The 26,606-nt window shown below is 37.9% G+C and overlaps 1 protein-coding gene across 2 annotated transcripts in view; it reads left to right on the forward strand.

Annotated features, from left to right (window-relative positions):
• The window catches only part of MDGA2 (MAM domain containing glycosylphosphatidylinositol anchor 2), a 665,568-nt gene that overhangs the window by 628,998 nt on the left and 9,964 nt on the right, over positions 1-26,606 (forward strand). The window contains exons 11-15 of one of the 2 annotated variants that reach the window (XM_040969572.1): positions 14,193-14,370; positions 18,647-18,667; positions 20,008-20,163; positions 20,570-20,728; positions 25,385-25,515. In XM_040969572.1, the coding sequence (XP_040825506.1) occupies positions 14,193-14,370; positions 18,647-18,667; positions 20,008-20,163; positions 20,570-20,728; positions 25,385-25,515 (645 nt within the window). The remainder of the gene's footprint in view (positions 1-14,192; positions 14,371-18,646; positions 18,668-20,007; positions 20,164-20,569; positions 20,729-25,384; positions 25,516-26,606) is intronic. The other variant, XM_040969573.1, reaches the window with a different exon arrangement.

Here is a 26,606-nt window from a genome sequence, read left to right on the forward strand (position 1 = left end):
ACTTCCGCCTTTTAGAATACAGTTTCTCAGAAATATGTGGTTGATCCAGTTTTTACCCAAACCTGATAGATTATTCATTCCTCTACTTCTTCCTAGCTCTGTTTTCTTTTGTGGGAGGAATGTCCCCAAGGCCCAGCGATGCTGAATTTTGCCATATTCCTCTTGCCAGTGGAATATATTTAGACCTGATGATTGTTAGCACCCAGCCCAAGCGTTAAGACTCTTCTCATGATTCTGCTCTCCTCTGGGAAACTCTTTGACCTCTGAAATCAGAAGAGCCTGCTTCAACTATCATGGTGGGCAAATGAGGCATATCTGAATTCTTCCCATATCCAGACACGATCTCCCGTACTCCTGGTTTAGATCAGCTGCAACACAGAAAATGGACAGATCACAGGCAAGGAATAAATGCAGACAGAAGATGTTCTGGTCATTCGCTTTGACATAGCTTGTAATGTGCAAATTTCTACTCTTTGTTCTACTCTTTTAAAAATTTGTACTTTTCATGATGCGGTTCCATTGGCATAGGGATTTCCCCTCAGTCCTCTGCATTTCCTCTCCCCAGCCACCACCGTTTCCTCTTATATAGTTGAAATTGTATATCCTTCAATAGCAGTCGCAAGTCCATCATTCTGTTTAAGCGTGTCATGAGACGTGGGTGTAGACAATGATAGAAATCCAGCATCCTATTGTCAAGATATGTGTAACAATTTCTTGTACTTTGATACAAGACAATGATAAAACCTAATGTGGCCACTAAAACTTTTCTTATAGCATATTTGCATGGAATAAAGTCAACACTCTGTTTAATAACAATTATTGTAATACTTAACAGCATAAGTAGCTACATATATATGTAAATGAGCAAACAAATGTTTAGGTATATGTCACAGAAAGTCAATTTAGACACCAGCAATCTGTTGTTGATGTGGTACTCCCTGCTATTATCTGACAATTAAGGTTTTATATTTTTATATTTCCTTGTTACTGGAAATGGCTATCATAGTAGAGGTTACATAATCAACTCAGATAGTGATAGACCAGAAGAAATAGAAAAGACCTACATAAAAATTAAAGTTCTCTACTGATTAAGAAGGGAATGACTAAATGCCCTTATCGGTTTGTGAGGGTAACTTCCCTTTCCTTTAGTCGGTGCACCACACAGCTGCTCCACTCACATCCCAGTGGCCAGGTCTGTCAGCTGATGACACACTTTGTGCTCCAACATAAGACCCATCTGAAATGGGAGTCCTCTTTGACAGTGCACAGGGACTGGGGCTAGATTAGGAAGGAGCATTTTCTGGTACATTGTCTAGTTTTTCATCAAGAAAAAACACAAATCATTTATATCAAGTTATGTTTTATATTTTTACCTAACATTGCCATGTTCTCTAACTCGTTTTGTCTAATTTTAATGCCCAAATTAAAATTTATTGACATATAAAAAACTATTCTGCATGGCTCCTGATTACTGTTTTTTATCAAAACTGGCTAAGTTACCTAATTTTAATGCACAAATAGTTTTGTCACTCTGTGGTTTAGTTTATTGATTCCCTTGACAACATAGTGGTATTGACATGTTAAATCCCAAATCCAGTAAAGGATGCTAAACTTCATTTGCAAATTTGCACGAGCATTAATTGTTCTTGTCTTATGAATCTGTAATATAATCACACTTTCATAATTAAACTTTCTATCATATTTTTAACCCAAAATGAGTAAGGCCACTTGTTTCAGCTCAATTAAAAAAAAAAACTATATAAACTTGCCTGGTACTATTTTTCTTCTAAGTCCTTAATTTTGGAAAATTTTGCTAAGCTTTTCCACATTGTCAGTAGCAGAATGAAAAACCCTGTAGAACAAGGTATGTAAGTTTTTATACCAATATGCTTTAGTATAAAAAGTCTATGAAAGTAGATGAACTTGTGGATTCTCCACGAGTGTCAACTTGGTTGTCCAAATGAGTGTGTCTTTAAGTGGGATCAAACTAAAGTAATGTACAAAATTTAAAAAGCACTCACAGTGGCATTGTAAGCTTTTATTTAGTTTGAGTAATTCATGTGAACAAAATTGGCTTTGGTTTTATTCATTGTACTACAAGAGCAGCACCCCCGTCTCTATTTTTGAAATACCTGTTTACTTCTAATGATTTCTTTTTACTTCCCATGCTACGAATTGCAAATAAGCTTATCCTTTTTGTGTTTATCAGATGCTTGTGTCATTGCACTTTGGTAATATTTACGATAGATAACATAACTCAATACCCAGTATGGACACTGATGGCATCCCATGTGGGTGTAAATTGTATCCCAGCTGCTCGTGTGGCAGATCTGAAAGAAGCCCTGGGCCCTGGTTTGTCCTGGCTCAGAGCTCAAGGTTGTAGGCAACTTGCGGGGTGAGGGTTGGGGGTCAAGGGCGTGTAGTGTGAACAACTGGATTGAAGATTCTCTCTTTCAAGATGCATGAATCAATAAAAAAGGAAAATTAAGTCTTTTAAATACACGAAAAAAGGTGCCTTGAAAAAACAGTCTAGAGGAACATAGCGGCCTGCATGTATGTTAGTATTGCTAAAACATAGTTCTGTAAAACTATGTTTTGTACCTTTGTCAAGTCAATGGTTAGGCATGCTGTAGTTTCAATGATCTATGATTATAATTTACTGCATATAAGTGAAATGGTCAATTTTGCATTCAGTTATCATTTATTAGTGATGTGTATATTCCCACGAACTAGTCTTTTTTGCTTTTTACAGATTAATTTTATTAAGCATTAATATTAACTTACTAAACAGCATTAAGTCTTTTTACTTTAATGGAACTTTCGGAAAAATTCTTTTCAAGATGTAGTTCCTTAGGTTTAAGGATTCCCCCTTCTGCATTCTTCACACTTGCCCCACTCTGCTGTTTTCCCCTATATTCAGCGGCAGTCACAGGTTCATCAGTTAAGTCTGTCCCGACAGTGCAGGTGTGGACAATGGCAGAGGGTCCAGCATCTGTTGTCAAGATACATTTAACAGTTTCAGTGGGAGTCCATCTTTTCTTTAGAAGATAGATATAATATATGTCCTTCACTGTGAACTTAGCACCATTATGCAGTTCCTCTGGATAAATATATGTATATACATGCTTAGATATGCATCTATTGGTCTTGTGTTTTACATGAAGGTTGTCTTAGCGAGAACATATATTTATCCTTTTGGGGGTATCATTTCACTGAGCATACTCGTCTCTAGTTGGGACCATTTTGTTGCAAATGGTAGGATTTTATTCTGTATAATAGCTGAGTAGATGTACCACAGTTTCCTTATGCGTCTGTCTTTTGATGGGCATCTGGGTTGTTTCCATGGCTTCACTATTACAGATTGTGCTGCTGTAAATATAGGATTACAGGTTACTTTGTGATATGCAAATTTTTATTTACTTTGGATATGTTCCCCAAAATGGGATAGCTGGGTCATATGGAAAATCAATTTCCAGTTGTCTCAGCACTCTCCATGCTAAGTTTATAAGTTTAAAGTTTATAAGTTTAAAATGTTGTCTCACAAACTGAAACAAAAGGGCAGGGAGGAAAAGAGGGGAGAGCAGTCAGGATAGAAGGGGAGACCTGTGGACAGAAGGGTGAATCCTGTATTCTTAGAATTCTATTTGCACACTTTACTGAATTTGTCAAAAACATTAACATTTTTTAATTAAGAAAATTTAAAAAATAATTATGATACAATTTTCAATGAGAAGTGGAAGGCACAGATGGAAGTTGCATAAGAAAGGAGTATAAGGGGCCTGGTGTGGTAGCCTCGTGGTTAAAGTCCTCACCTTGCACACACCAGGATCCCGTATGGGTGTTAGTTCTAATCCCGGCAGATCCACTTCCCATCAGCTCCCTGCTTGTGGTCTGGGAAGGCAGTTGAGGATGGTCTAAAGCCTTGGGACCCTGCACTCGTGTTGGAGGCCTGGAACAGGCTCCTGGCTTCAGATGGACTCAGGTCCGGACGTTGCAGCCCCTTAGGGAGTGAATCAACAGATGGAAGATCCTCTCTGTCTCTCCTCCTCCTTTTTAAATAAATCTGTTTTTAAAAAAAGAAGTATAAGTGAAAAAAGCATAAGGCTGTTATTAATGAACCAAAGACATACCAGGAGTAGAATGTCCTATCGAAGTAAGGACGTGATAGTGCATTTCATTATTCATAAAAGTAACAGAAGTGACTCGGGCACCTGTGCTAGAGATAGCAAGATGAAACCAAACTGAAACTCTGAACATTTAAAACAAAAACACTAACCTGTTGGCACTTTCTATGAAATCCAACTTGGGAAGAGAAGTTGTTTAATGAGCTATTTAATTCCAGTTTATCAGGGTGGATATTATGATAAATTAATCTTTAGGTCTCAGTGTCCTTTCAGCTGCTGATCCAAGCATGAGGAGAAAATAATTAGACTTATTTCCAAACTTGGGAAGAGAAAGATTTATCTTCATCCTAATATCCCAGAGCCAGGTAAAACTTATGTTACTTTGGGGTGGTTTTCAGTGTTTTAACAGATAGAAGAAATAAATCCATGGTTGATGAGATGTCAATAATACATGCAAATACTTTCAATGTGCCTATGAGAGACCATGAAGCAATATGAAATGCCCCGTCCTTTAGTGACTCATGTACCTGTTGTGAGTGAAAACTCAACATGAGCAGTGCACGCGTTCACAGGAATCCCCACATCCAAAACAGAACCCAATGCTTCTTCAGCTTTCAAGCCTCGTAGAATAAAAAGCAGTGTGGACTGACCCCTTTTCCCAAAGATAGATTTCCTGTCTTAGTGTGTAATTCACTCACATGGACTTCAGTTCAACACAATTAGCCCCGTCTGTCCTCCCTGTTACTCTTTCTTTCAAATAGGTGAATAAAACTGGATGTGTGATGAAAAGTTTCATGCCTCTTATTAAGAACATGAAGTTCCTGCACATAAAAAATAATTACCTAATATTAAAGGGGGTGAAATTCTGGACTTATATTTCTTACCTTTGCTTCACGTTCAGCCAGTACTGAGCATCCTTCTTGTTCGGGTACTAAGCGGTGTCTTTGGTCCGATGTTCTATTTTAATGTTCTTCTTAAAGTTGGGGCAACTCCTGCTTTGATTTTATTATATCATGCTAAATATAGTTAGGAAGTTTTAGGCTTCAATATTCTTTTTTCTTCCTGTGTTTTTCGTCTAAGATCACTGAGCAAAAACGTTGTTTGTCACAGAAGACTTGCCTCTGTGTGCCTGTTGTGATGAAGGTGTTTCATCTTAAAGACATCCCTGAAGGACATTGCAGGGGCTTTCGTTTGGGTACCAGGGATATTTGCCAGAATAACTCCTGTAAATGTGGTTCGCGTCTCTGCAGATAGCGGTAACTCATGCTTTGAAGAAAGAGAAGACAGAAGGCTCACTGGGTTGGGTGCCCACTTCATTCTTGCTTTACCTAAGGGCAATGGTGATCTTCCGTTTTCATTTGTGATCTGCTAACTATGGCTAAAAATGTATATTATAAATAACAAATGCCTTAGGGAATGATTTTCATGGCACTCAAAGCTAGCTCACTATATAAGTTAAAAAAAAAACTAATTACAGAAGTCAGTTGACAATTTGAAAGGCTAAGTAATTTTTAAAAAATTCTCCTTCTTTATATTGTTGCGGGATGCAAGAATCACATCAGGCAAGTCTAGGATGTATTAAGGGGTCTTTATTAACCAAGCATGGTGATGGCAGGGCAATTAGCAAATGACAAGTCCACGTGGCAATTAAGCCTAAATCAAAACATAGGGGCAAATGAGAGGAACAAATGGGTATTAGACTATTATGGTGAAGTCCATCTGTTAAACGGAAGACCCGTGTTCCAGCTTGCCCGGCAATATACATTATCCTAACAGATGTACAGTGAACAACCTGTGCACACTTACAAATCTGCACACATTCCCTTTTGCCTGGCTTCTCTGTCCATATTCCATTAGTACGAGGCCTCACCTTTCCTGGAACTCTTGAAATTACACAGATTAGAAATGCAAAACTTCTAAGCATTTGCACGTTCACTGGCTCACACTAGCAGTAAACAGAGGATGAAGAATATAGACATGCAGGGGCCACATTCAGGGCTGCCTGTCCTCAGAGTCTGTCCACAGGAAGCCAGAGAGTAGGCAGTTACCGGTAGGGCCAAGAGACGATGGGCAAGAGTGATGGAAGCAGGGGACCAAGAGAGAGAAGCCCTCTCTTTCATGGTCCTTTAGTGGGGCTCCAGAGGGTAATGGTTATGCAGAAGTTCAATACCACCCCCTCTCGGGTTCTAGGTGATGATAGGTGAGTGTCATTTGACACATAGCTGGGCAGAAAGGATTACGTTGAGGGGAGAGGCCTGGCTTCCAAGCTTCTGACCCTGAATTCACTGCCTGAGAGTGTAACAATATGAGCCACTCTTTATTGTTTAAAATAGTAACAGACGAAGACAAAATTTAAGACCCCAGATTGGGAAAACAAAACCACAGACAAGCATCTGTACAAACGATGAATGAAGACAAATGAACTTCAGTTACATTTTCTGAAATAAAAATAGAAATAGTATCTTTGAATACATTTATTTTTTTAATTTTTGAATAATATAAAGTGAGTAGATTTTGTGTATTTCAACAAATGCAGGTTATGTCATGGAACCAGGGAGGAAGTATTTAGGTTGACTTTTAAATGTTTGATGTGCAGAATAAAAATAGAAATCAGTACTGCACAAGGTTCCAGGCATGGTGGGAGGGATATATTTAGTAAAAGCAAGGTACAAGCAGCAGAGTGAGTACTGCAAAAGTATAGGACCAGGAGGCGAAGCGTTTGGGCTTCTCAAAGCCTTGAGTGGGCGCAGAGGTATTACTGTTACATCAAAGGGCTTGTGCTGTGCCTAACAACTCAGACTTATCAGACTGCTGACCAAGGACGAGAGATGTAGATGCTCATTCTGAGACAGAATGGGAGAGTGCAGGTAGAGTAAGAGAGGATGTCACTGGAAATCAGGGAAGCTGCTATTCCCTTGCTGGTATGCAGGGGGGCTGGGCTGGGGGATGCTTCTGCCCCTGCCTCAACCACACTGCTTCTCCAGGGAGCACTGGTACTGAAAGTGATTGCTTTGAAGAGCTGAGTGTAATCCCAAATCCTATATTGATTTTAACTTGAATTGGCAGGAATTAGTCTTCTGTCTTCAAAAAGCAGATAAGGTATACTTTTAGGAAAGAATATTCCATTTTAAGAAAAATCAGGTTGGTAGGTATGAAATTGATAGTTTCTCTAATTCCCACTAAAAAATCGTTTTCTAATAGTCCATGATTTCATGGTGTCAACTTATTCTGATCTTACTTTTTGGAATCACAATTCCCAAACAACATGTGTATTTCAAGTTGCAAGTACTGGTTGCAGAAAATGATGGATTATAGCTTCTTCAAAGAGTGAATGTTCCTAATTAGCTGTTTAGACTTTCAAGGTTTGATGTTACTTGCTGATAATAGATATCTTACAGGAATGGCATTTCCACTATAACAACACCCCATCTGTAGATAATGATGCATGTATTGATTTCTAAATGCTTTCTGAAATACTTTTAATATCACAGCATGATGTGTGTTGACAGTGAATAAATAGGCGCCTGGAAAAAATGTATCACATTTGTGACAATGGAAATGCAGTGAACCGTCGTTGTTGCTGCCTGCACCCCTCGAGAGAACTCACATTTTTCAGAGTCAATACATATTGATATAATCTATTAAGGGATGAGGCATAAATTGATCTGTCAGAGCATCAGGCTGAATGTTAGGGAGAGCTACTTAACTGTAATTTAGACATAATACGTGGGCTCAAAGACAAGCAGCATAGAGGTGGTAATAAACATCTGTACATCCAAAAAAATACTTCGAAGGTGTGAATAACATGAGCAAAGTGTCCTAAGCAGAATACTTCTATTGTGTGAAAAGTAGCTTCCATTCGGCAGAATTTAGAGACTGAACACGGTAACACTCAAGTACGTGGCAATGACGGGGGTCGGGGAGTGTAAGTACCTGCATAAATGAATGTGATCACTAGCGAGCCGGAAATAGCAGGAATACAGAGTTCAATGCCAAAAACTCACACTCTTTCCCTTACAAAGGTGTCACGAAAACTATAGTTTACAGTATCTTTTATCTGGGATTATAGGCAGTTTGATTTTAACTCACAAAAAGTTATCACGTTATATTCTGTAAAATCCAACAGGGCATAGTACTTAAAATATTAGCATGAGCCATTGGTTTTGTTAGCAAGGTAGGTGGTGAATATGAGTGATTTCTTGCCAAAGAGGTTGGCAGATGCCCTTTGAGAGTTAAGTGAACATCGATGGGATGAGGAAGGGTGTATGCCCTGCAGTCAGCTGATCTGTGCGTCTCGTTTGTCTTAGGTTCTCATTTGCTCATTGTAATTCGTTCTGGTCCTGGAAAAGGGCATCGTTTCCTCCACCTCACATGTCTGGAGAGATTTTCAACCTGGTGCTTCAAGGAGCTCATTTTTCATCATTTAAATTTTAGAGAAGGAGTATGTTTTAATTTTCTTTATGAGACCTTTCCATCTATTACCTTTTAATTGTTCTGTGTGGTAAAAATTATATTAAAAAAAAACTATAGCTTTTAATGTGAAAGTTCACTGTAGGGGAAGTTGGGAACATATGTTCAAGGTGCAAGAGAAGTAACTGAACAGTTTCAAGTTGATGTGGAACAATACAGGAGCAGTGGATTTCGTGTCTGTGAGCTGATGGACAGGATCTGGAGGCTCTGGTCTGCTGCTGTGGCTTAAGCTCCACATTATCTTTGGCTTTAGCGGTCCTGCCTGCAGCCCGTAGGAGAAGATTGCATTTTCTTTTGAGTATGTGCAAAGATTGTATTTGTTGTTTGTTTTACATTTGTGGCACAGCTCTCTAGTAAGCAGCATATTCAATCTCAAATACATCCAACTGTTGAAGTAAATATTTTAGTACATCTTTAAAGACGTGGGATCAGGGTTATTGTTTCCTTGTAGTGCGTGTGAAGTAATGTACTCTGGGGTTTGTAATAAGTAACAACATCAGTTAATCGGCCAAGTAAAATTACTTGAGTGGAACAAGTGATCCTAACAGACTGCCTAGCGTCTCTCTCTCGGGATGTGCTGTGGCGTATCAGTGCCGTTAGGACTTGTACTAACAACTAGACAAAACACACCTTAGTTAAACTTGTGCATCTTCAGATATTAATAAAATGTCAACATATTGTGTACACATTTTTTGGTAGATTTATACTGCTTTTGTCTGCATGAAGTAACGCCACATTGCCTTTAACTCATACACATAACAATGCAAAATGTAAAGATAACAAAAAAATTATTTTCTTTACCAGCTTCATAAAATTTCAGCTTTCAGATCCGAACCGATGGGAATTTTGTAGAACATTCTGTGAACTTTGCATGATTAGCTGCCAATGCTGAGTAGTGTCTGTTGGAATTTAAGCTTTTATCCTTCACAAGTAAATTCCTTGTGTGCTTTATGTGAATTGAGTGCAAATTCTGTGACTGTATTCAGTTAGCACTGAAATAGCCTGCATTTCCTGATGCACCCACTGAAAGCCAGTTACACATATGATAATGCAGAACTTGGATCTTTTCCTTTCTTTACCAAGTTATTTATGCCTGTAGGTATAAAAATTAAGAGGAAGTAACAAATATATAAAGGCTCAGGTTAAAAAAAAGTAAATTCCACAGAAATAAAATAACAAGAAAAGTGATGTCATGGATAGTCATTTTTGGCTTAGTTGAATTTTGTTGCTGCTGCAGGTGGACAATTTTTGTAGAGTCTCATAAGCGAATTCTGGAGCTGCCATCTTACAGGTGTACAACATTCATAGAGTCACAGAAGCTGACTTCTAGCTCTGTTCTCTCCTTGTTAAATCAGAGCTGATACTAATGCTTACCCACTGAGGTTTGGGAGGGTCACATATCATTGTGCTCTATTTAATCATAGTACTTGACACACAGTAGAGCTAAAGATTTTTTTCTTAATTATCCAACCTTAAGATACGAGGTTGAGAATGTAACAGTATCGAGGTAGTATAGTATATTAATGAAGTTACAGAGCTGTGCATGATTAAACATATGTAAATAGGTCAAATATAATCCTGGATTAACTACACCTAAATTCAGTTGTAGAATAGAAGATGGTACTTTTTCTTAAAAAAAAATTTTTTTTTTATTTGTGTGCAAAAGCAGATATATAGAGACAGAAGAAGAGAGATTTCTTCTGTCTACCGATACGCTCTGCAGTTGGTTCAGTGGCCATAGTGGGCTGGTCCAAAGCCAGGAGTTTCTTCTTCATCTCCTGGGTCAACTGTAAGAACGGTTAATACCCAATATCAGAAATACCAAATTATGTGACCCTGGAGATGTCAACATTTTAGAACTCATGAAAAAGAGGAAAGTTCCAGAAAAGGAGATAAAAATAGTCAAAATAAAGAAACTCTGTATCAGAAATCAAAGGAAAGAAAAGTTAAGGCAGCTCAGAATTGCCAGTTTTATTTGTTATCATTAGAATGCTAGAGTGACTCCGCACATGGATATGGACCAATAAATGGCAGGCTCTGGGAGCTTGATCCCCTGGGACCTGAATAGTTGATCATCACCTGCTACCAGATTGAATGCCCAGCCCTTTATTACTTGCACATTTTTTTCTCATTAAAAATAAAACTTTTCAAAATACACAAAAGATGTAATTTTTAAATTGAAAATTAATTGAAACAAAAAATCAACAAATTTGAAGTTCTCAACACTCAAACACTAAAACTAGTATTGTCCAGTCAGTGTCTGTGCATTTGTACAATCCTTTACTGGAAAGCATAGATAGATGTGTATTCATCTGAAAATGTAGCTTTTATAAGATGTTGGCCTCAGGATTAAACGTAGCTCCATATTACCTTTGTCACGCTTGTCCATGTTAACGTGCAGCTTAGATTCGCACATTTTATGAGAAGTCTACAATTTGTTGATGGGTGTTAATTTTCTGTATTCTATTCCAAGCACGTATCTGTTTCCAGCTACAAGAGTTTAGCTGTTGTCAGGTAAGAGAAACAGTCCCAGCAGACAACATCTGAGGTCTGCTGTGTTACAGGTCATTTTCTTTATCCCAGCAGTAGCAAGTGTTGTGCTAATATTGTGTAATGTCACAGACTAACTTGTTTTTTTTTTTTTTTTGCTGTAAAAATAGCACATTTATTGGTTAAAACAATATTGTACTTGAAAAGAACCTTTACTTCTTGGCCTAGTCACATAATCTACACATTTACTTTTATTAATCCATACAACAGAAACATTGAAAAATGATGAAACAAGAGATGTGACTTTGTATACATTTAACACAGGCACTGTGGTCTTACTCCACTGCCTCTGAGAGAAGACAGCAGAGTGGTCACTCGGCATTCACTCCAACTCCTGGGGAAATCTGGGGTGGGTGCCTATGGCTCCTCACTAGCTCACTGCTTGAGGACAGGGCAGGAATTTCATCAGAGGTTTTAAGATGTTCTAATTAACTGCCAACATTCCATGGTTCTACAAAAAGGCAGCTTGCTCAGAGGTAGGGAAATAATCTGTCCTATTGCTCTTGCTACCTATAAAGGTTCTACTTGAATTTGTGAGCTAGCTGGGGGTCTGTTCACTTGTCATGACCGGATCCTGCCAAACGCATGGAGGTTGGATGCCTACTCCAAGTGCTTTCAACTGGGCTATTTTCTAGTAGGTAATGCCCCTCCATGGAGTGGCCCATTGAGATTAGCATCCTTTCCCCAGAAAATGCACCTGTAATTGCCCACGCACACAGGCTACTGGCTGGCAGGTCTACAGAGGTGCCAACTCTCAATGGGTACAAAAAGCTTTCTAGAGGAAGGTGTTTGGCATAGTGGCTGGGATGCCTGTGTCCCATCAGGAACATGTGGTTTCAACTTTCAACCCCTAGCTCCAGTTCCATAATACCATTTGGGGGGGGGGGGGACAAAAACAAACAAAAAACACAACTGCATAATTCCTTTCCCTACTTGTGTTACATTCTTCATAGACTTCTCTGCCAACTGGCTGCAACTCAAGTTTTAATGTTTACTCTTGCACAGCCCAAAGCCCCTGCAAGCCCAGATTCCTTATACCTATGACATGACCTACTGGCCCAGGAAACACAAAGCCTTAAATCCAGGCTTACCTTGAGTTAAGAAATAATACTGCATACTAAATGGCAAGAAACATGCCTATAAGAAAATTTTTTAAAGACAGCCAAGAACCTACCTAATCAAAAGAGCACTGCTTCTGGGACAGTCTGGCCTAACAGTGGCATCCATTCTTTAAATTTTTTAAATTATTTTCCATAATACAGTTTTATAGAATAGGAATTCGCCCCTCCACCTTCTCAACTTCTCATATATAGGTTTGGCTCTCATTTACCATCTCTGATTTGGGTCTTATAAGCAAAAAATATTCTCACTGGTTTATCTCTGTGTCCACCCTGGCTGAGGGGTTAAATACCGTGTCCTTGATCCACTACTGGGCTGATACTCTTCTAGGTCTGAGTTTGCTAGTTTGCTGAATTCTTGTCCTAATTGTTGGCTCATCTTGCTACTGAACAACTTTTTTTGTTGTTTGAGCTTTTACGATAATCTTATGTATGTTGCAAATGTGTTTTGCCTGTTGAATGAGTGTATCCATGTGATCAAGTTGCTCACTAGATGTTTAAAAGGCAATAGTAAGTTCCAATGTAAGGTTGATTAATTTACCATCCCCTTCCTTTAGATTCATGCTTTTGTGTTAGAACAATATGTTACCTGAGGTTATGATCATCTCCTGTTATGTTCTTTGTGATGGTATTTTTTTCTTTTTCAGTCTAAGTATCCAGTTCTCCTTTTCAACTTAGGTATCCAATTCTGGCTTACTTACTGAATGTCTAAGTGAATCGCTTGTAGTTTTTTAGTTTTCTGCTTAGGAAACCCTACAGGTTTATATAGGCTGTTTGGAATCATCTTATGATTCCATCATTTGTGGAGTAATGTGTTCATAATATGCATATGCGGGATATATTTCTGGAAATATCTCCAAGTTATTAGAATGTTAAATGTTTCAGGAAACAGATGTGTATCTGTGTACATGTAAAATGTGCATGTGTGCATGCCTAGATAAAAAGAAAAATTAACCAATTTAATCTTTGAAGGAAAATTGGAATCCCAAATAGCAAATGGAATGCCTGTATTTCTCTCAGCTATTCAAACATGGCTCTGGTTCTTAATAGTTTTCCAGTTTTGAGGCAGTCAGGAAGAAAATGGAAGGCCTGCCCAAAGCAAGGGATCTTCTCTGTTGTCATTTGTGACACCAAACTCTTTAATAATCGAAGTAAAAGGGAACCATACTACTGATGCACTTAGGACTGTGTCGGATACAAAAGATCATCTCTTAAAGAATATGTGTTTGAGTTCCCAAGAACCCCCAGTAATAAGATTGTAAGCCACTGGATCATCACAGTATCAAAACAACCAAGGCAATACAAAAACACCACAAAAAAAGAAAACATGGATCTCAAACATGAAATATAGCTGACACCTGCTTCTGATAATAAAGAAATAGAGACAGTCATATATGCTGGAATGTATACACTATATAAAAACATTTGTTAATGTAAGGAATTCCTTACATATATACATTCATAATATATATTCACATATATTCCTTACACATATACATATTCATAATTGGAGGGAACAGAAAAATAGCTTTAATGAAAGAATCACATTTTATATCAGAAAATATATGAATCCGTTATTAACAACGCTCATGGTTTGCATGCATAAATGTAATCAGTTTTTTAAAAATCTAGGTAAAAGATATTCCAATGATACTGAATAAATTGAGTGATTTGATGTATTAGTAGTTGAGAAAACCAAATGTAATATGAGTAGTGGAAAAGGAAAAAAAGAAAAATAGATACACAGAGATATTGTTGAATAACCCAGGAGATTTATTTCATTTTTCCAGTTATAATAAATTATGTTTGTTAGTATGCCATATTCAATGATGATTTTAGCTTATTTTTGGCTTATTTCATTTCCTTAAGTCACAGTAAAATCCTCTGAAGGAAATTTAGGAATGTTATTAACTAATTATTTTCATTACAGGCTGGACAGCAACGTTGGTGGGAACAGGAGATTAAAATAAATGGGAATATTCAAAAGGGAGAATTAATCACATATAATTTGACCGAGCTGATCAAACCAGAGGCTTATGAAGTCCGGCTGACTCCCCTCACCAAGTTCGGGGAAGGAGATTCAACGATTCGTGTGATCAAATACAGTGGTAAGCAGCCTTTCAATGTGAAATCATGTGTTGATATGTTAAGTACATGCAATGTTTAGGATGCAACTGTCTACCAAAGGTAAACTCTAACAAACGGACTTATTTATTGCTTCAGTAATCGAGCAGCCCTCGAAAAATTGTTTATGAGCCATAAACATTTAATTCCAAATTTAGGAATAGGAAATAATGGTGTAGGTTACAGTGAAACTGAGAAGGTATCAGGAGCATGGCTTTTAACTTTTGATCCTGAAACAAGATACCATCTTTTGTTTTTTGTTTCTTTTCAACTCTTGATGACTTTCTAAGAAATATTATTAAGAATGTAGGAAAGGGCCCGGTGCAATAGTGTAGCCATGAAAGTCCTTGCCTTAAATGCACTGGGATCCCATATGGGCACTAGTTCTAATCCCGGAGGCCCCTTTTCCCATCCAGCTCCCTGCTTGTGGCCTGGGAATGCAGTCGAGGATGGCCCAAAGCCTTGGGACCCTGCACTTGCGTGGAAGACCTGGAAGGGGCTCCTGGCTTCAGATGGCTTTGGGTCAGCTCAGCTCCAGCCATTGCGGCCACTTGGGGAGTGAGCCATCGGACAGAAGAACTTCCTCTCTGTCTCTGCTCCTCTCTGTATATCTGCCTTTTCAAAAAACAATTAATAAATAAATCTTAAAATAAAAAAGGCAGGAAAAATGATTTTAAAAATGTTAAGTGATGCAAATTTTTGGAATTTGCAGAAAATTATTCAGAGAATTGAAAAGTCATGCTTACATGCAGTTTTGTATTAATAACCCCTGACATATATAATCGTTTCAATTGAATCATCAATGTTCATATAAATATACACTATTAAGGTCAATATTTCATTAGAACTTAACACAGTTTTGTTATATAAAATTCTGGAATGATATAATGGGGTTTATCCACCATTGATGGTACTATGGAAGTTTCAGGGACCCAAACATCCCATTTTCTGCTTACTTGCCTCCCGTGTGCTCTCTCACCCCAACAACCACTGTGTGCATTTTCTCCTTTTGCAGAAAGTTGTACAGTGGGGGTTGTATGACCTGCAGGCTTGGTGGTCTTGTTGATTTTACTTTTTATTACATTTGGGGTTTTTCCAGGTATTTTTTTTTTGTGGTTTCACATCTTTTTTGTTTTTATTAAGTGATATAATTTGAAGAAAAGTAGCATAGTTTTCTTATCCACTCACCTTTTTTTTAAAAGATTCATTTTTATTATTTTTTTTATTGGAAAGGCAGATATACAGAGAGGAGAGACAGAGAGGAAGATCTTCCGTCCGATGATTCACTCCCCAAGTGAGCGCAATGGCCAATGCTATGCCGGTTCGAAGCCAGGAGCCTCTTCCGGGTCTCCCACGCGGGTGCAGGTTCCCAAAGCTTTGGGCCGTCCTCAACTGCTTTCCCAGGCCACAGGCAGGGAGCTGGAAGGGAAGCGGGGCTGCCGGGATTAGAACCGGCGCCCATATGGGATCCCGGGTGTTCAAGGCTAGGACCTTAACCACTTGCGCCACTGCGCCGGGCCCTCCAATCACCTTTTAAAAGTCATCTTGGTTATATTTTTGTTGATAGTTAATTTTTTTTTCTCATGTTGCTAACTTTTTAGAAAGCCTGAATAGGGTGTGATATATGTGTGTGCAGGGTTCTAGTTTGGCTTCATAACCTAGATGTAAAATATGTAATCACTGTTTAAATGTGATAGTTAAGCAAAACCCGAGAAGTATTGTGGCACTATGGGGAAAATTATGCATTGGTCTAAATCTTTTACCTAGAATCAGTAGCTGTAAGCAAAATAATGGCAATTACTCATGGAAATTCTATTATTTTTGTGTCTCTTAAGGAAATTAATGTAAGTTGAGGTTTTCATGGAAAACTTTTAGAACTATATTGAGCTGTTTTAAAAGATGCAAATACTACACAGTAGGAAGTTTGCATGTCCTACAAAGTTAAACATCTGTGAAATAATAAACCCTGTTGCACCCAGTGTCCAGCCCCTCCAGTACAGATTATCTTGTCTACACTGACTTTGAATAGTTATTTTAAGATTTTAATTTTTGGGGTAAGAATTATTTTATTGGAAAGGGAGAGGTACAGAAAGGAGGAGAGAATAAAAGTTCACTCCCCACGTGGCCGAAAGGGCCAGAGCTGAGCTGAGCTAAACCCAGCAGGCAGGAGCTTTCTACTGGCCTCCGGTGCAGGTGCAGGGTCCCAAGGCTTTGAGCCATCCCTGACTGCTTTCCTAAACCACAAGCAGGAAGCTGGACGGGAAGTGAAGCAGCTGGGACACAAGCCCATATGGGGTCGTGGTGCATGCAGGGCGAGGTGTTAGACATCAGGCTAACATGGCAGACACTGCCGAATTATTTTTTAAGAATTCAGAAATTCCAGAGTGAAAATTGTTTAGCAATAAAAATTAAAAATGTTTGTGAAAACTAGACATGAACCTCAGTGTAAAAATGATCTTTGCATTCTTTGGTGTACATATTAAAATCTGAAACATTTTCATTTAAATGACTTTAAATAATATAGGCCTATACAGGGCATACTTTAATAATGATGTACAGGAATAGAATAGTCAGTTTCAGGTGACACAGCATACTAGGGGATTGCTGGCCTCAGCAGTGGAAATCTGACTTGTTCAGGGGTATGAGATGTGAGTCCAAGATCTCACAAGGAACATGGGTGCTCACCTCCCTTCCTGGCTCGTGCATTTCAGTGCTCTTGCCACACCTTGCGGGGTGCACAGAGTTCTCAGATGTCCTCTCCTCTCAGCAGGGCACCAGTGCCTCTGGGTTATGTCAAGCCCTGGGTTCTCAGTTAATGTTCACTGCTTCTGTGAAGGCCCTGCAGCCCAGCACAGACTGGGATTGGACATCAACAGAGGAATATCCCAGAAACACAATTCAGTTGACCACAGGCCTTTTGAGGAAGTCAGAAAAGCAAAAGCAAATTCAATGAAAAAAACAAAAAGGACTCTGCTTTCTTTGTAATTGCAAATGTTCACCGTTTTACCATGTTATTTCTTTGATCAACAAAATAGTATAGAAGATTCTGTTAAGATGATCTAGTCAGAAGATATATGTGGGCATGATGTTTCTGGAAAGTAATTATAAAGGATGGATTTTGTTTTTGACACATTAGTTAATTCAACTAATTGGATTTTAATTGAGTTTTTAAATTAACATGTTGTAACCTTCCGGAAGAAGGAATTCTGTTTTACTTCAGTTCAGAGGGACTAGGGAATGCACGTAGTTCCATCCTCTGCCATTCATTTCATAATGTACAAGGTGAACACAGAATCAGTGACACAGCCAAGATAATTTTCTTCTGAATGTAGAAATGGTAAATGTGATCAGGAGACTGTTTATGAAAATGCATCTGAACGTTAGTGTAGCAGCTTGATGTGACTGTTGGTGCGTGAGTCTGTGCTTTTCCTTCATACTCTATTGGTGACACACACAGTAGAGAAGAGTAGTTCAGAATAAGCAGTAAGAAAATGACAGCACAAAGAAGGTTGTGCAGGGTGAATCAACTGCCTTTAGTAACCTTCAGAGGCCATGGTCATGCTCTCTGCCATGAGAAAGCCGTTTTCTGGCTGTGATAATAATTAGTACATACAGATAACCATTTTTCCCCTTTAGGTTAGATACCATTTTGTTGATGATTTGGTAACATTTAAAATGTTCATTTCTCTTTGGACAGCAGTCAATTACACTACAAACAATTAATTTTCTAAAGCAAGTATTTCTTTTGGCACAAAAATGTAAAATGTATTGCTTATCATCTGAAAACTCTACAGGAGTACAAATGCGTGACCAGGTAGCATTGAGAGACTTGTTTCAAGACGCTACTTGGTTTGAGGTTCATTTTCTCTGGGAGTAGGTAGCAACAACAGAAGTATTGATTTTGTTGGAACATTCTTTTCCTTTTAAATCATCACAGGTTGGCCCACAGGGAGTCCCAGTGTTGAGTTCTGGATTTTGTTTAATACTGGTTAAGACATACAAGGTCAACAATCTGTTCCTTAAGAAATGAGCCATTTGCCCATGCTTTCTTGCATTGATGCTTTGGATTACTTGAGGCTGTGCCTGCTGAGCTCCAAATTATGATCTTCGGTCCTCTAGAACGAAACTAGTTGCAGCCAGAATTCTCCATGGTCGCAGTGAAACGATCATTAAGTTTTACAAAAGAATTATGAAGCACTTAAGAGACTTATTAAAAGCATTTCTCGTATGCTAACATTGTATTTCTGGTTTTCCTTATAGCTCCTGTGAATCCTCATTTGAGTAAGTATATTTTCATTTATAAAATGTCAGTGTGTGTTTCATAATTTAGTAGATCAGGTATAGATATACAAAGGTAATATATTTTATTGGATATAAAACGCAGTGGTTTATCCTCAGTAAAGGTAGCACCAAATGTGAATTTAACATTTCAACGGATTTAGTTGTGAAGACGATTGATTTTGTGAATATGAAGTTTAAAGTTTTCCTAACTATGGAACTATAGAGACACTTTCCCAACCTGCTTATTCTCTGATAGTGCTGTAGTCACTTATTTGCATGATTGGGGATAATTTTGTTAGTTTGTTTGGACATTGAAAGAACAAACATCATTTTCTACCCATGAAATGTGGTTTAGAGGTAGGTATCTTTCTTTCTCTTTCATCTCTAAGTCCCAGTGTGATTGGTCTGATTTAGGTTATGGATGGCATGAAAAGATTATATTTTAGTGCTTTCAGAAAATTGCTTCTTTTAGCTTTAAGTGAAAAATCATCAGTACAAATATCGGCTAGATACCTCAATGCATGCGAAGTGCACCGTCTCTGGAAAGCAACTTGGACCTAAAGAATGGATCTACCACTCTTAATGTCAGCCAACAAAGTTTTTCATATTTAATGCAAGATTACACATTAGCAGATTGTAAGGAATGATTAAAAGTTAGGTACAAGAGGGTTGCTGTGTATTGAAGCTTATTTAAGGTTTATTTCAAAGACTTAGAGATCTTCCATCCGCTGGTTTACTCCCAAGTGGCTGCAGTGGCCAGGGGTAAGCTAGACTGAGGTCAGGAACCAGGGGCTTCCTTCTGGTCTTCCATGTCGGTGGCAAGGGCCCAGACTCTTGAACCATTTTCTGCTTTTCCCAGGACATAAGCTAGTGTCCATTTGGAATATCAGTACTGCAGGTGGAGATTTTATCTGTTATGCTTCAATGTCAGCCGCTAGACTTTTTAAATTTTGATGCTTTCCTCATCACATTGGGAAGGATTCTGGGGGGAAAAATAGCGAAAGTTTAGAGACTGTAATGGTGAAGACAGGAAATGTGTATTGCTTCTATGTGGTCTCAATTCTACCGAAATCAGGTTATAATTAGAAAATAAGTAAAAAGTGCAAGACCAAGTCAGTCTTCACTGTTACGTCTTTGGAGATGTATACTTCATGGCATTAAAAACAGATTATTTTCTACCTGACAGTTTTCCTACACAGAATAGTTTTATTTTTAGTTATAAATTTCTGCGCTGTTACAGTTCTGATGCCATTCATTATATAGAATGTTTTAAATTTTTCCTTAAGAGGTACTCTAATGTTTGTATCAATGTAATACTAAATTCCGCATAAATTCAACAGGAGAATTTCATTGTGGATTTGAAGATGGCAACATTTGCTTGTTTACTCAAGATGACACAGATAATTTTGATTGGACAAAGCAAAGTACAGCAACGAGAAATACAAAATACACGCCTAACACAGGACCTAACGCTGACCGTAGTGGCTCTAAAGAAGGTATGAGATTGTGAAAGGTTATGACCAAGCAGTCAGAAGGTTGTATACATGCTTTGACTTGAAAATATTATATATACAGCAGGCCCTTTTAAAAAGATTGGAAAGGAAGCAGTCTCATTTGGCCAGTAGTTGTCAAGGGCAGGAGCTCTGTCAGCTTCCCTTAGAACCCTTAGCTGCTGATGGAGGGCTAAGCACACAGGTGCTATTTCCAATGGTGGAACATCTGGGACTTGTACATGTGGATATTAGCATCACACAGTGCAGTGTTGCCAGTTAATGTCTTAACTTTCTGAGCAATTTTTGTGTATGTAAAACTAAAAAGGGGAATTGTAAAAATTCCCAGGACTTGTTATTTCATGCTGCCCAATGATAATCTGTTTAAATATTGCATTTTGTCTGCTTGAAGGTTTTTATATGTACATTGAGACCTCTCGACCCAGGTTGGAAGGCGAGAAAGCTCGACTGCTCAGTCCTGTTTTCAGCATAGCTCCCAAAAACCCTTATGGACCTACCAACACCGCATACTGCTTCAGCTTCTTCTACCACATGTACGGACAACATATAGGTGAGATGACACCAAGTACTGTTTAATAAGGAAGAAGAAAAGGATGTAAAAATGAAAACAAGCTGAGTCAATGGTGTAACTAATTTTACATTTAAGTAAATCAGTGAAAACAGATGCTAAATTTGACTATTACTTAACCCCACTGGTGTCCTCCCTCAATCTTGCTGATTTGCAACAGGTTGAATAGTGTCTAGATGTACCTTAATGAAGAAAAGGCATATTGGCATAATCTTTATAAAGTAATGCATACTACTACTACAATTTAAGGGCATTAATAGTTCTGAACAGCATGCAGATATAAAATTCAGAGTCTTCTGGTAGGAGTACACAGCCTTGCTAAGTAACACTTAGGATTCTATGCATCAGTTTAGCAAAGCTGCAGTCATAAAACTTGAAAAATTGCTGGTGTTTATTTGTTAGGGGTATGTCACTTTAACTGAAACGACCCCATGTGTACCACAAATATTGATCTGTACTATCATAGGAGTGTGCTATAGATGAGTCAAGCTTCATTACATTTGCTAGATAAATACTAGTTATCTTGTTCTACGAATCTCAGACAAAGAAGTATGAACCTATCAGTGTTGGTATGCAGGAATTCAGAGATAATGTCATTACTAGTAGTAAAGTTTTGCTATTTAATATTAGAATCTCAAAGTGAACATAATACTAATATTATACACTACAGCTAATAAACCTAATATACATATATGCTATATCTAATATTAAATAGCAAAACTACTAAAATTGACTTTGTGATACACACCAATCACTACAGTATTTAACCTAATACTTTAAAGTGTTTAGTAAGTGAGAATGCGGGTACAGGAAGTGCACACTCAAGAATCTTGAATTCCAAACAGCAGCAATGATAGTGGTGAAGTAATATCTACTGCTTGCCATATTTTTGTTGCTTAACTATGATCGTGCTGGCTCATAGACAAGGAAACAAATTTACTTAGCATGCTCACCATCTAGCCAGTAGTGAAAGCATCATTCCAACTGCAGAAGCTGCCGGTCTCACAAGTTTCCAGGAAGACTTCTGGAGTGCCACAAAAGCCTAGTTAAGTATGTCATACATATTTTACAGTTGTGCTGCGTTTCCCAGATCTGTGTGGACAAAAAAAACCATGATGAAATGTTTACTTCTGACAATTATTAAAAAATTTTAGTTATCTAAAGTTTCCTGTCTTTTTTCCTAAATAGTCATTGGATTAATGTAGCATATGGGCATAAAATTTCTGTGTACTTCTGCTTCGTTTCCTGCTGGTTGATCCAGGGTTGGCCTCAGGAAAGCAGGTCTCTGTTTGACTGGTCTGCTTCCAGTCCTTCACTTCACGTACTTGAAGTCTAACCAAAAATACCTACCGTAGACAGTGAGTTGCTAAGTAGGATGAGCTGCTAGAAGTTTTGTTCAGATCCTCATTCTCCTGTAAACTAAGGGAGTGCATACAAATTGAATTCTCAGTGTTATTTTTCTCTTTTGCAAATCTGCATTCAAAAATACCTTGCACTGGATATCTGCCCTGTTGTACTTAATACTTGTTGCATAATTGTGTATCAATTTGTTAGTATCAGCTGACATTAGGAAGAGTCATAATTTTGAAGGAATATAAACATGGCTGATACATTAGAGCTTCCTCTAGGAAGTAAGCTGAATAGTCGAGCTGTTGCTGTAAAACAAACCTTCTTACAAGGTTGTAGCTTGAAACTGTGAGCATCTGTAACCCCAGCTTTTGAGCAACAGGAAAAGGGCTTAGCTAGGTATGTCCTCCTAACTTTTGAATGAAGTTTCCAGGCTAGGACTCCCATTTAATATGAAGACTTCACATTGGGCAGCCACTTTGGAACCCACACTTGGTTTTTGTGGCAGGCCTCAGTCTTCAACTCCTAGTACTGGGTACTTCCTACAGAGCCGTCTCACCTCTTGACAACACGCTGCGTTCTAGCAAAGCAGTCCATCGGAGAGAGAGAGAGAGAGAATATGCCACAACCTCATCTACTTGGGTAAAGAGTAAGGCAGGAGCCACTTCATAGATATTTCCAAGTCACATTCAAGAGGAGCAAATTATAGGCTGTTGAGTTCTGCCCTAGCAGAACTTCCTGTTTGTTGGGAAAACACATAATTTTCTTAAATAAAAGGGGAATACCCTGTAGTGTTTCATCAAACTATTCATGTATTTCTAGGTCACATCATACCTGCTGTTAGGTAAGAGTACAAGATGATTTCAGCATTCCTAAGGCAACTCCACGTCCTTCTTGATCAATGTGAATTTCTGATGTTCCTACAAGAAAAAGTGATCCTCCCATAAATACATGCTGGGGGGGGGGGAAAGCTTAGTAAAAGCCACTTAAGCATACATTCTATTTCTACAAATCAAACTGACAAACATAGCAAGAAATTAAAAATGAATGCACTATAACTCATTAATGATTTAAGAAGTTAAGTTAATTTTACTGTACAGCAACTTGGGTCACAGAGGGTGTATTTTAAGAGGAAGACAAAGAATGGTTAGACGTATTTATTCAAAAGTTAAAGACAGGGAGGGGGAAGATGAAAGGAGTAGAAGAAGTCTTCCCTGTGCAGGCTTCATTCTCCTGTGTCACTAGAAGCCAGGACTGGCCCAGCTGGGGCACCATCGCTGCCTTCTCAGACACATTGCCTTCATCAAAGTTTTAGGAAAATCTCTTACCACAGTAATGAACAGGTATAAACTGAACTGATATTTATTTAAGGCACAATTGTAATTATGTACTGGAAAATGATGAATGCATGCAGCCATTTCTATTGAAGATGAAAATAATGGTAATGATTATCCGTTTATATCTGTTGCATTGAGCCAAGTGATTTTGGTATGTGACCACCTGCCGTGAAGTGTCAAACTCTAGTAAGTGTGTTATTGATTAGAACTAAAATATTCTCTATGCCCAAGGTCTTGAAATAAACCAGATCATAACTTAATTCATGTGACCTTGGCAATTTCAAGTACCTATAAAAATGCATATGCATATTTTAGGTCCTAGCTTTAACATAGCTAAAATACATACTTAATCTGTAATATAATTCACCTGTAATTATTTCAGTATGAGATGAGAACAATGTAATGTTAATCATAAGTAATATTTACCAAATTGTTTTATATGGTAATATATACTTAATATTACATAAGAGACCTGCCTTTGCATGTACTACGCGTAACCCCCAAATTTTGGCCAGGAAGTAAAGGAACAGTTGCACTGGAGCACTTACATCCAAAAGACCCAAATGATAGAAGAGGTGAACAAAGTCCGTTTTCCCTGGAGCATGTGGAAGCTAACATGATACCTGTGGAGAGCTGATCAAAAAAAAAGTATTAGCGAGGAAGGGAGGAAAAAGGCAAGCTTAACTTTCATTTAACTGCCCCAGACTTTTGTCTGGGAACTAGATAGCATTTGAAAATCTTTGGGGATGATTTAAATTCATATAATTTGGTATCTGGTGCCTACTATAGAGTAAACAGAGTCTCTGAGGATTTAAAATAACTTTCAGAGGGTATTACCACAATCCATCATATTCACTTTGGAATTTTCTTACTGCAATACTGTAATATTTGCTGATTCAGCTTTGCTGAACCCAACTTCCTTCAATAGTTTTATTCTGTTTTCACAAGTTCTAATTTTGTTGATCAAGATGGCTTATGTTTCAGTGTCTTGACAAGAATTCTCTGTTATAAACTTGAGACTAGAAACTTGCTGGGAAAGACTTTTCAACATGACTTGTGTATGACCATTTCTTGTCACCTATACAATATATCACCAAATAAGTAGTTTGCATTCAGTGATTGGTTTATTCTTACTATGCACATAAAAAGTAACAAAACTATGCTTCACATCTGCTTTTCTAGGTCCGTTTGTAAATGCAAACTTGTACAACAGAAACACAAATTCAAATACATTAAACATTGCCAACCATGAGAACACTGCACTGTGTTTCATAGCCTAATTTAAGCTCTGGGATATTTCACACCAGTTTTCTATAGACCTACTTTCAAAATATTTTCCACATAGCAAGCATTCAATAAAAATAAAAAAAATTGTTCTGTAGTATTTCTGTAGAAATGGGGATGTTAATTAAGAAACAAACATGTTCTCCAGCAAACCATATTTCTTATTCAAAGACACACCACTCTCTCATTAGTAATATAAAAATGCATCATGCATGTCTTTCCTTCAGGCATGTATTTTGCTTCTTAAAATAAATAAATGTAGGTGCACATGCATATATTTTATAGGCTTATCAGTGTTAAGCATACACATGTAGATTTGATATGACTATTAATTGCCTGACAAGATCAGCAATAGGCCATGCTACCCAAAAGAATTAGTAGATGCTTTAACAGGCATCTGGTGCATAATCAAAGCAGTATATATTGTTGAAAAACATTATGAAAACCAGCAAGCATGTATACCATGAATTCTACTTTACCATAAAGTCCCTTGTGTGACACTCTAAGTAGTAGCCTGTGGTAATTTTGCATCCGGTGTCAAACACTGTAAGAGCAAGATGAAAAGCAAACATTAGAATGATTTGAGAAAATTTGCTTGAAAGTGACAAGTTTTTAGACAAGACACAAATTCCAAAAATTGTACAAAATAAAATGTCATTGCTATTTTTAGGTGTCTTAAATGTTTACCTACGTTTGAAAGGGCAGACTACAATAGAGAATCCACTGTGGTCTTCAAGTGGGAATAAAGGACAGCGATGGAATGAGGCTCATGTTAATATTTATCCAATTACTTCATTTCAGGTAAGAAAAGAACCTTTAGTTCTGCTATTATTTACTATACACGATCTTAGCACTAAAATTACTGCTTGAGAAATGCTAAAATGCATCCTCTTGAAAACTATTAAGGGCCTTCAGAGTAAGCATGTGTTACCATGGATTGCCATCCTAAAAGACTTTGAGCTCCTGTTGCATGCCCAGTGCTAGGCAGGAAGCTCTTTACACAGGACCGTGTAACTCACAGTGCTGGAAAGATGTATCTAAACTACACCAGAAGAATTGCAGTAATATAAATGGGCACAGAATTCTATGACTACTCCCTACCAAAGGAGGAGTGGAGAGATCACGATTCGGAAAGGCAGACTGGCAGATGAAATCTGAACTGAGCAGGATGGCATAGCACAAAATATACCAGGCACAAGGGTGAGGCACACAGAAATATCAAGGTTGTATTCCGGGATTTCCTTATCTAGAATTCAGTACATGAAAGTAAACCAAGGACTGATGAGAGCTTAGGCAGTGTGGAAACGTCACAGTATTTTACCTGAAATGATGTGGTCCATGGCTCAGCCAGATTGTCCTTTGGAAGGCAGGATTGGCAAACCATGCAGGACACTTTCATAAAGGTTCCACATACACAACTCTAAAGTATTACATCTATCCATGTGATTTCAATATGATTATAAGTTATTTTGCATCTCTAATAATTGTTTTCAAAATAGGAAATTCAGTCATACTGATTTAAGACTAGTTTTACATATATTTATTTCCTGCAGTTTCTCAAGGTGATATATATATATATATATATATATATATATATACCTTCAGTTTTCAAACCAAGAAGTTTGCAACAAGAGCCAGACCGTTTTGATTATTGCTGATCAAGAGAAAAGAAAAAAAATGTCCACATTTGCAGAAGACGCCATTGAAGGAAGCATGGCACATCAGCAGAAATGCATGCATTGCTGGGTGTGCCTATCCACTGTACCCCGTAGTACTTCCTGGAGCTCTTCCTTTGTGGAGAAATCTTATCTAAGCACAAGCTTTAATAACATCATAAATACATACCTTGAAATATGGATATCTCATGTTTATCCTTCAAAAGCATCAGCTGG

The sequence above is a fragment of the Ochotona curzoniae genome, unplaced genomic scaffold, assembly GCF_017591425.1.
Source record: "Ochotona curzoniae isolate NIBS_2020 unplaced genomic scaffold, NIBS_Ocur_1.0 scaffold_4701, whole genome shotgun sequence".
In the NCBI taxonomy this organism is placed as follows: Eukaryota; Metazoa; Chordata; class Mammalia; order Lagomorpha; family Ochotonidae; genus Ochotona; species Ochotona curzoniae.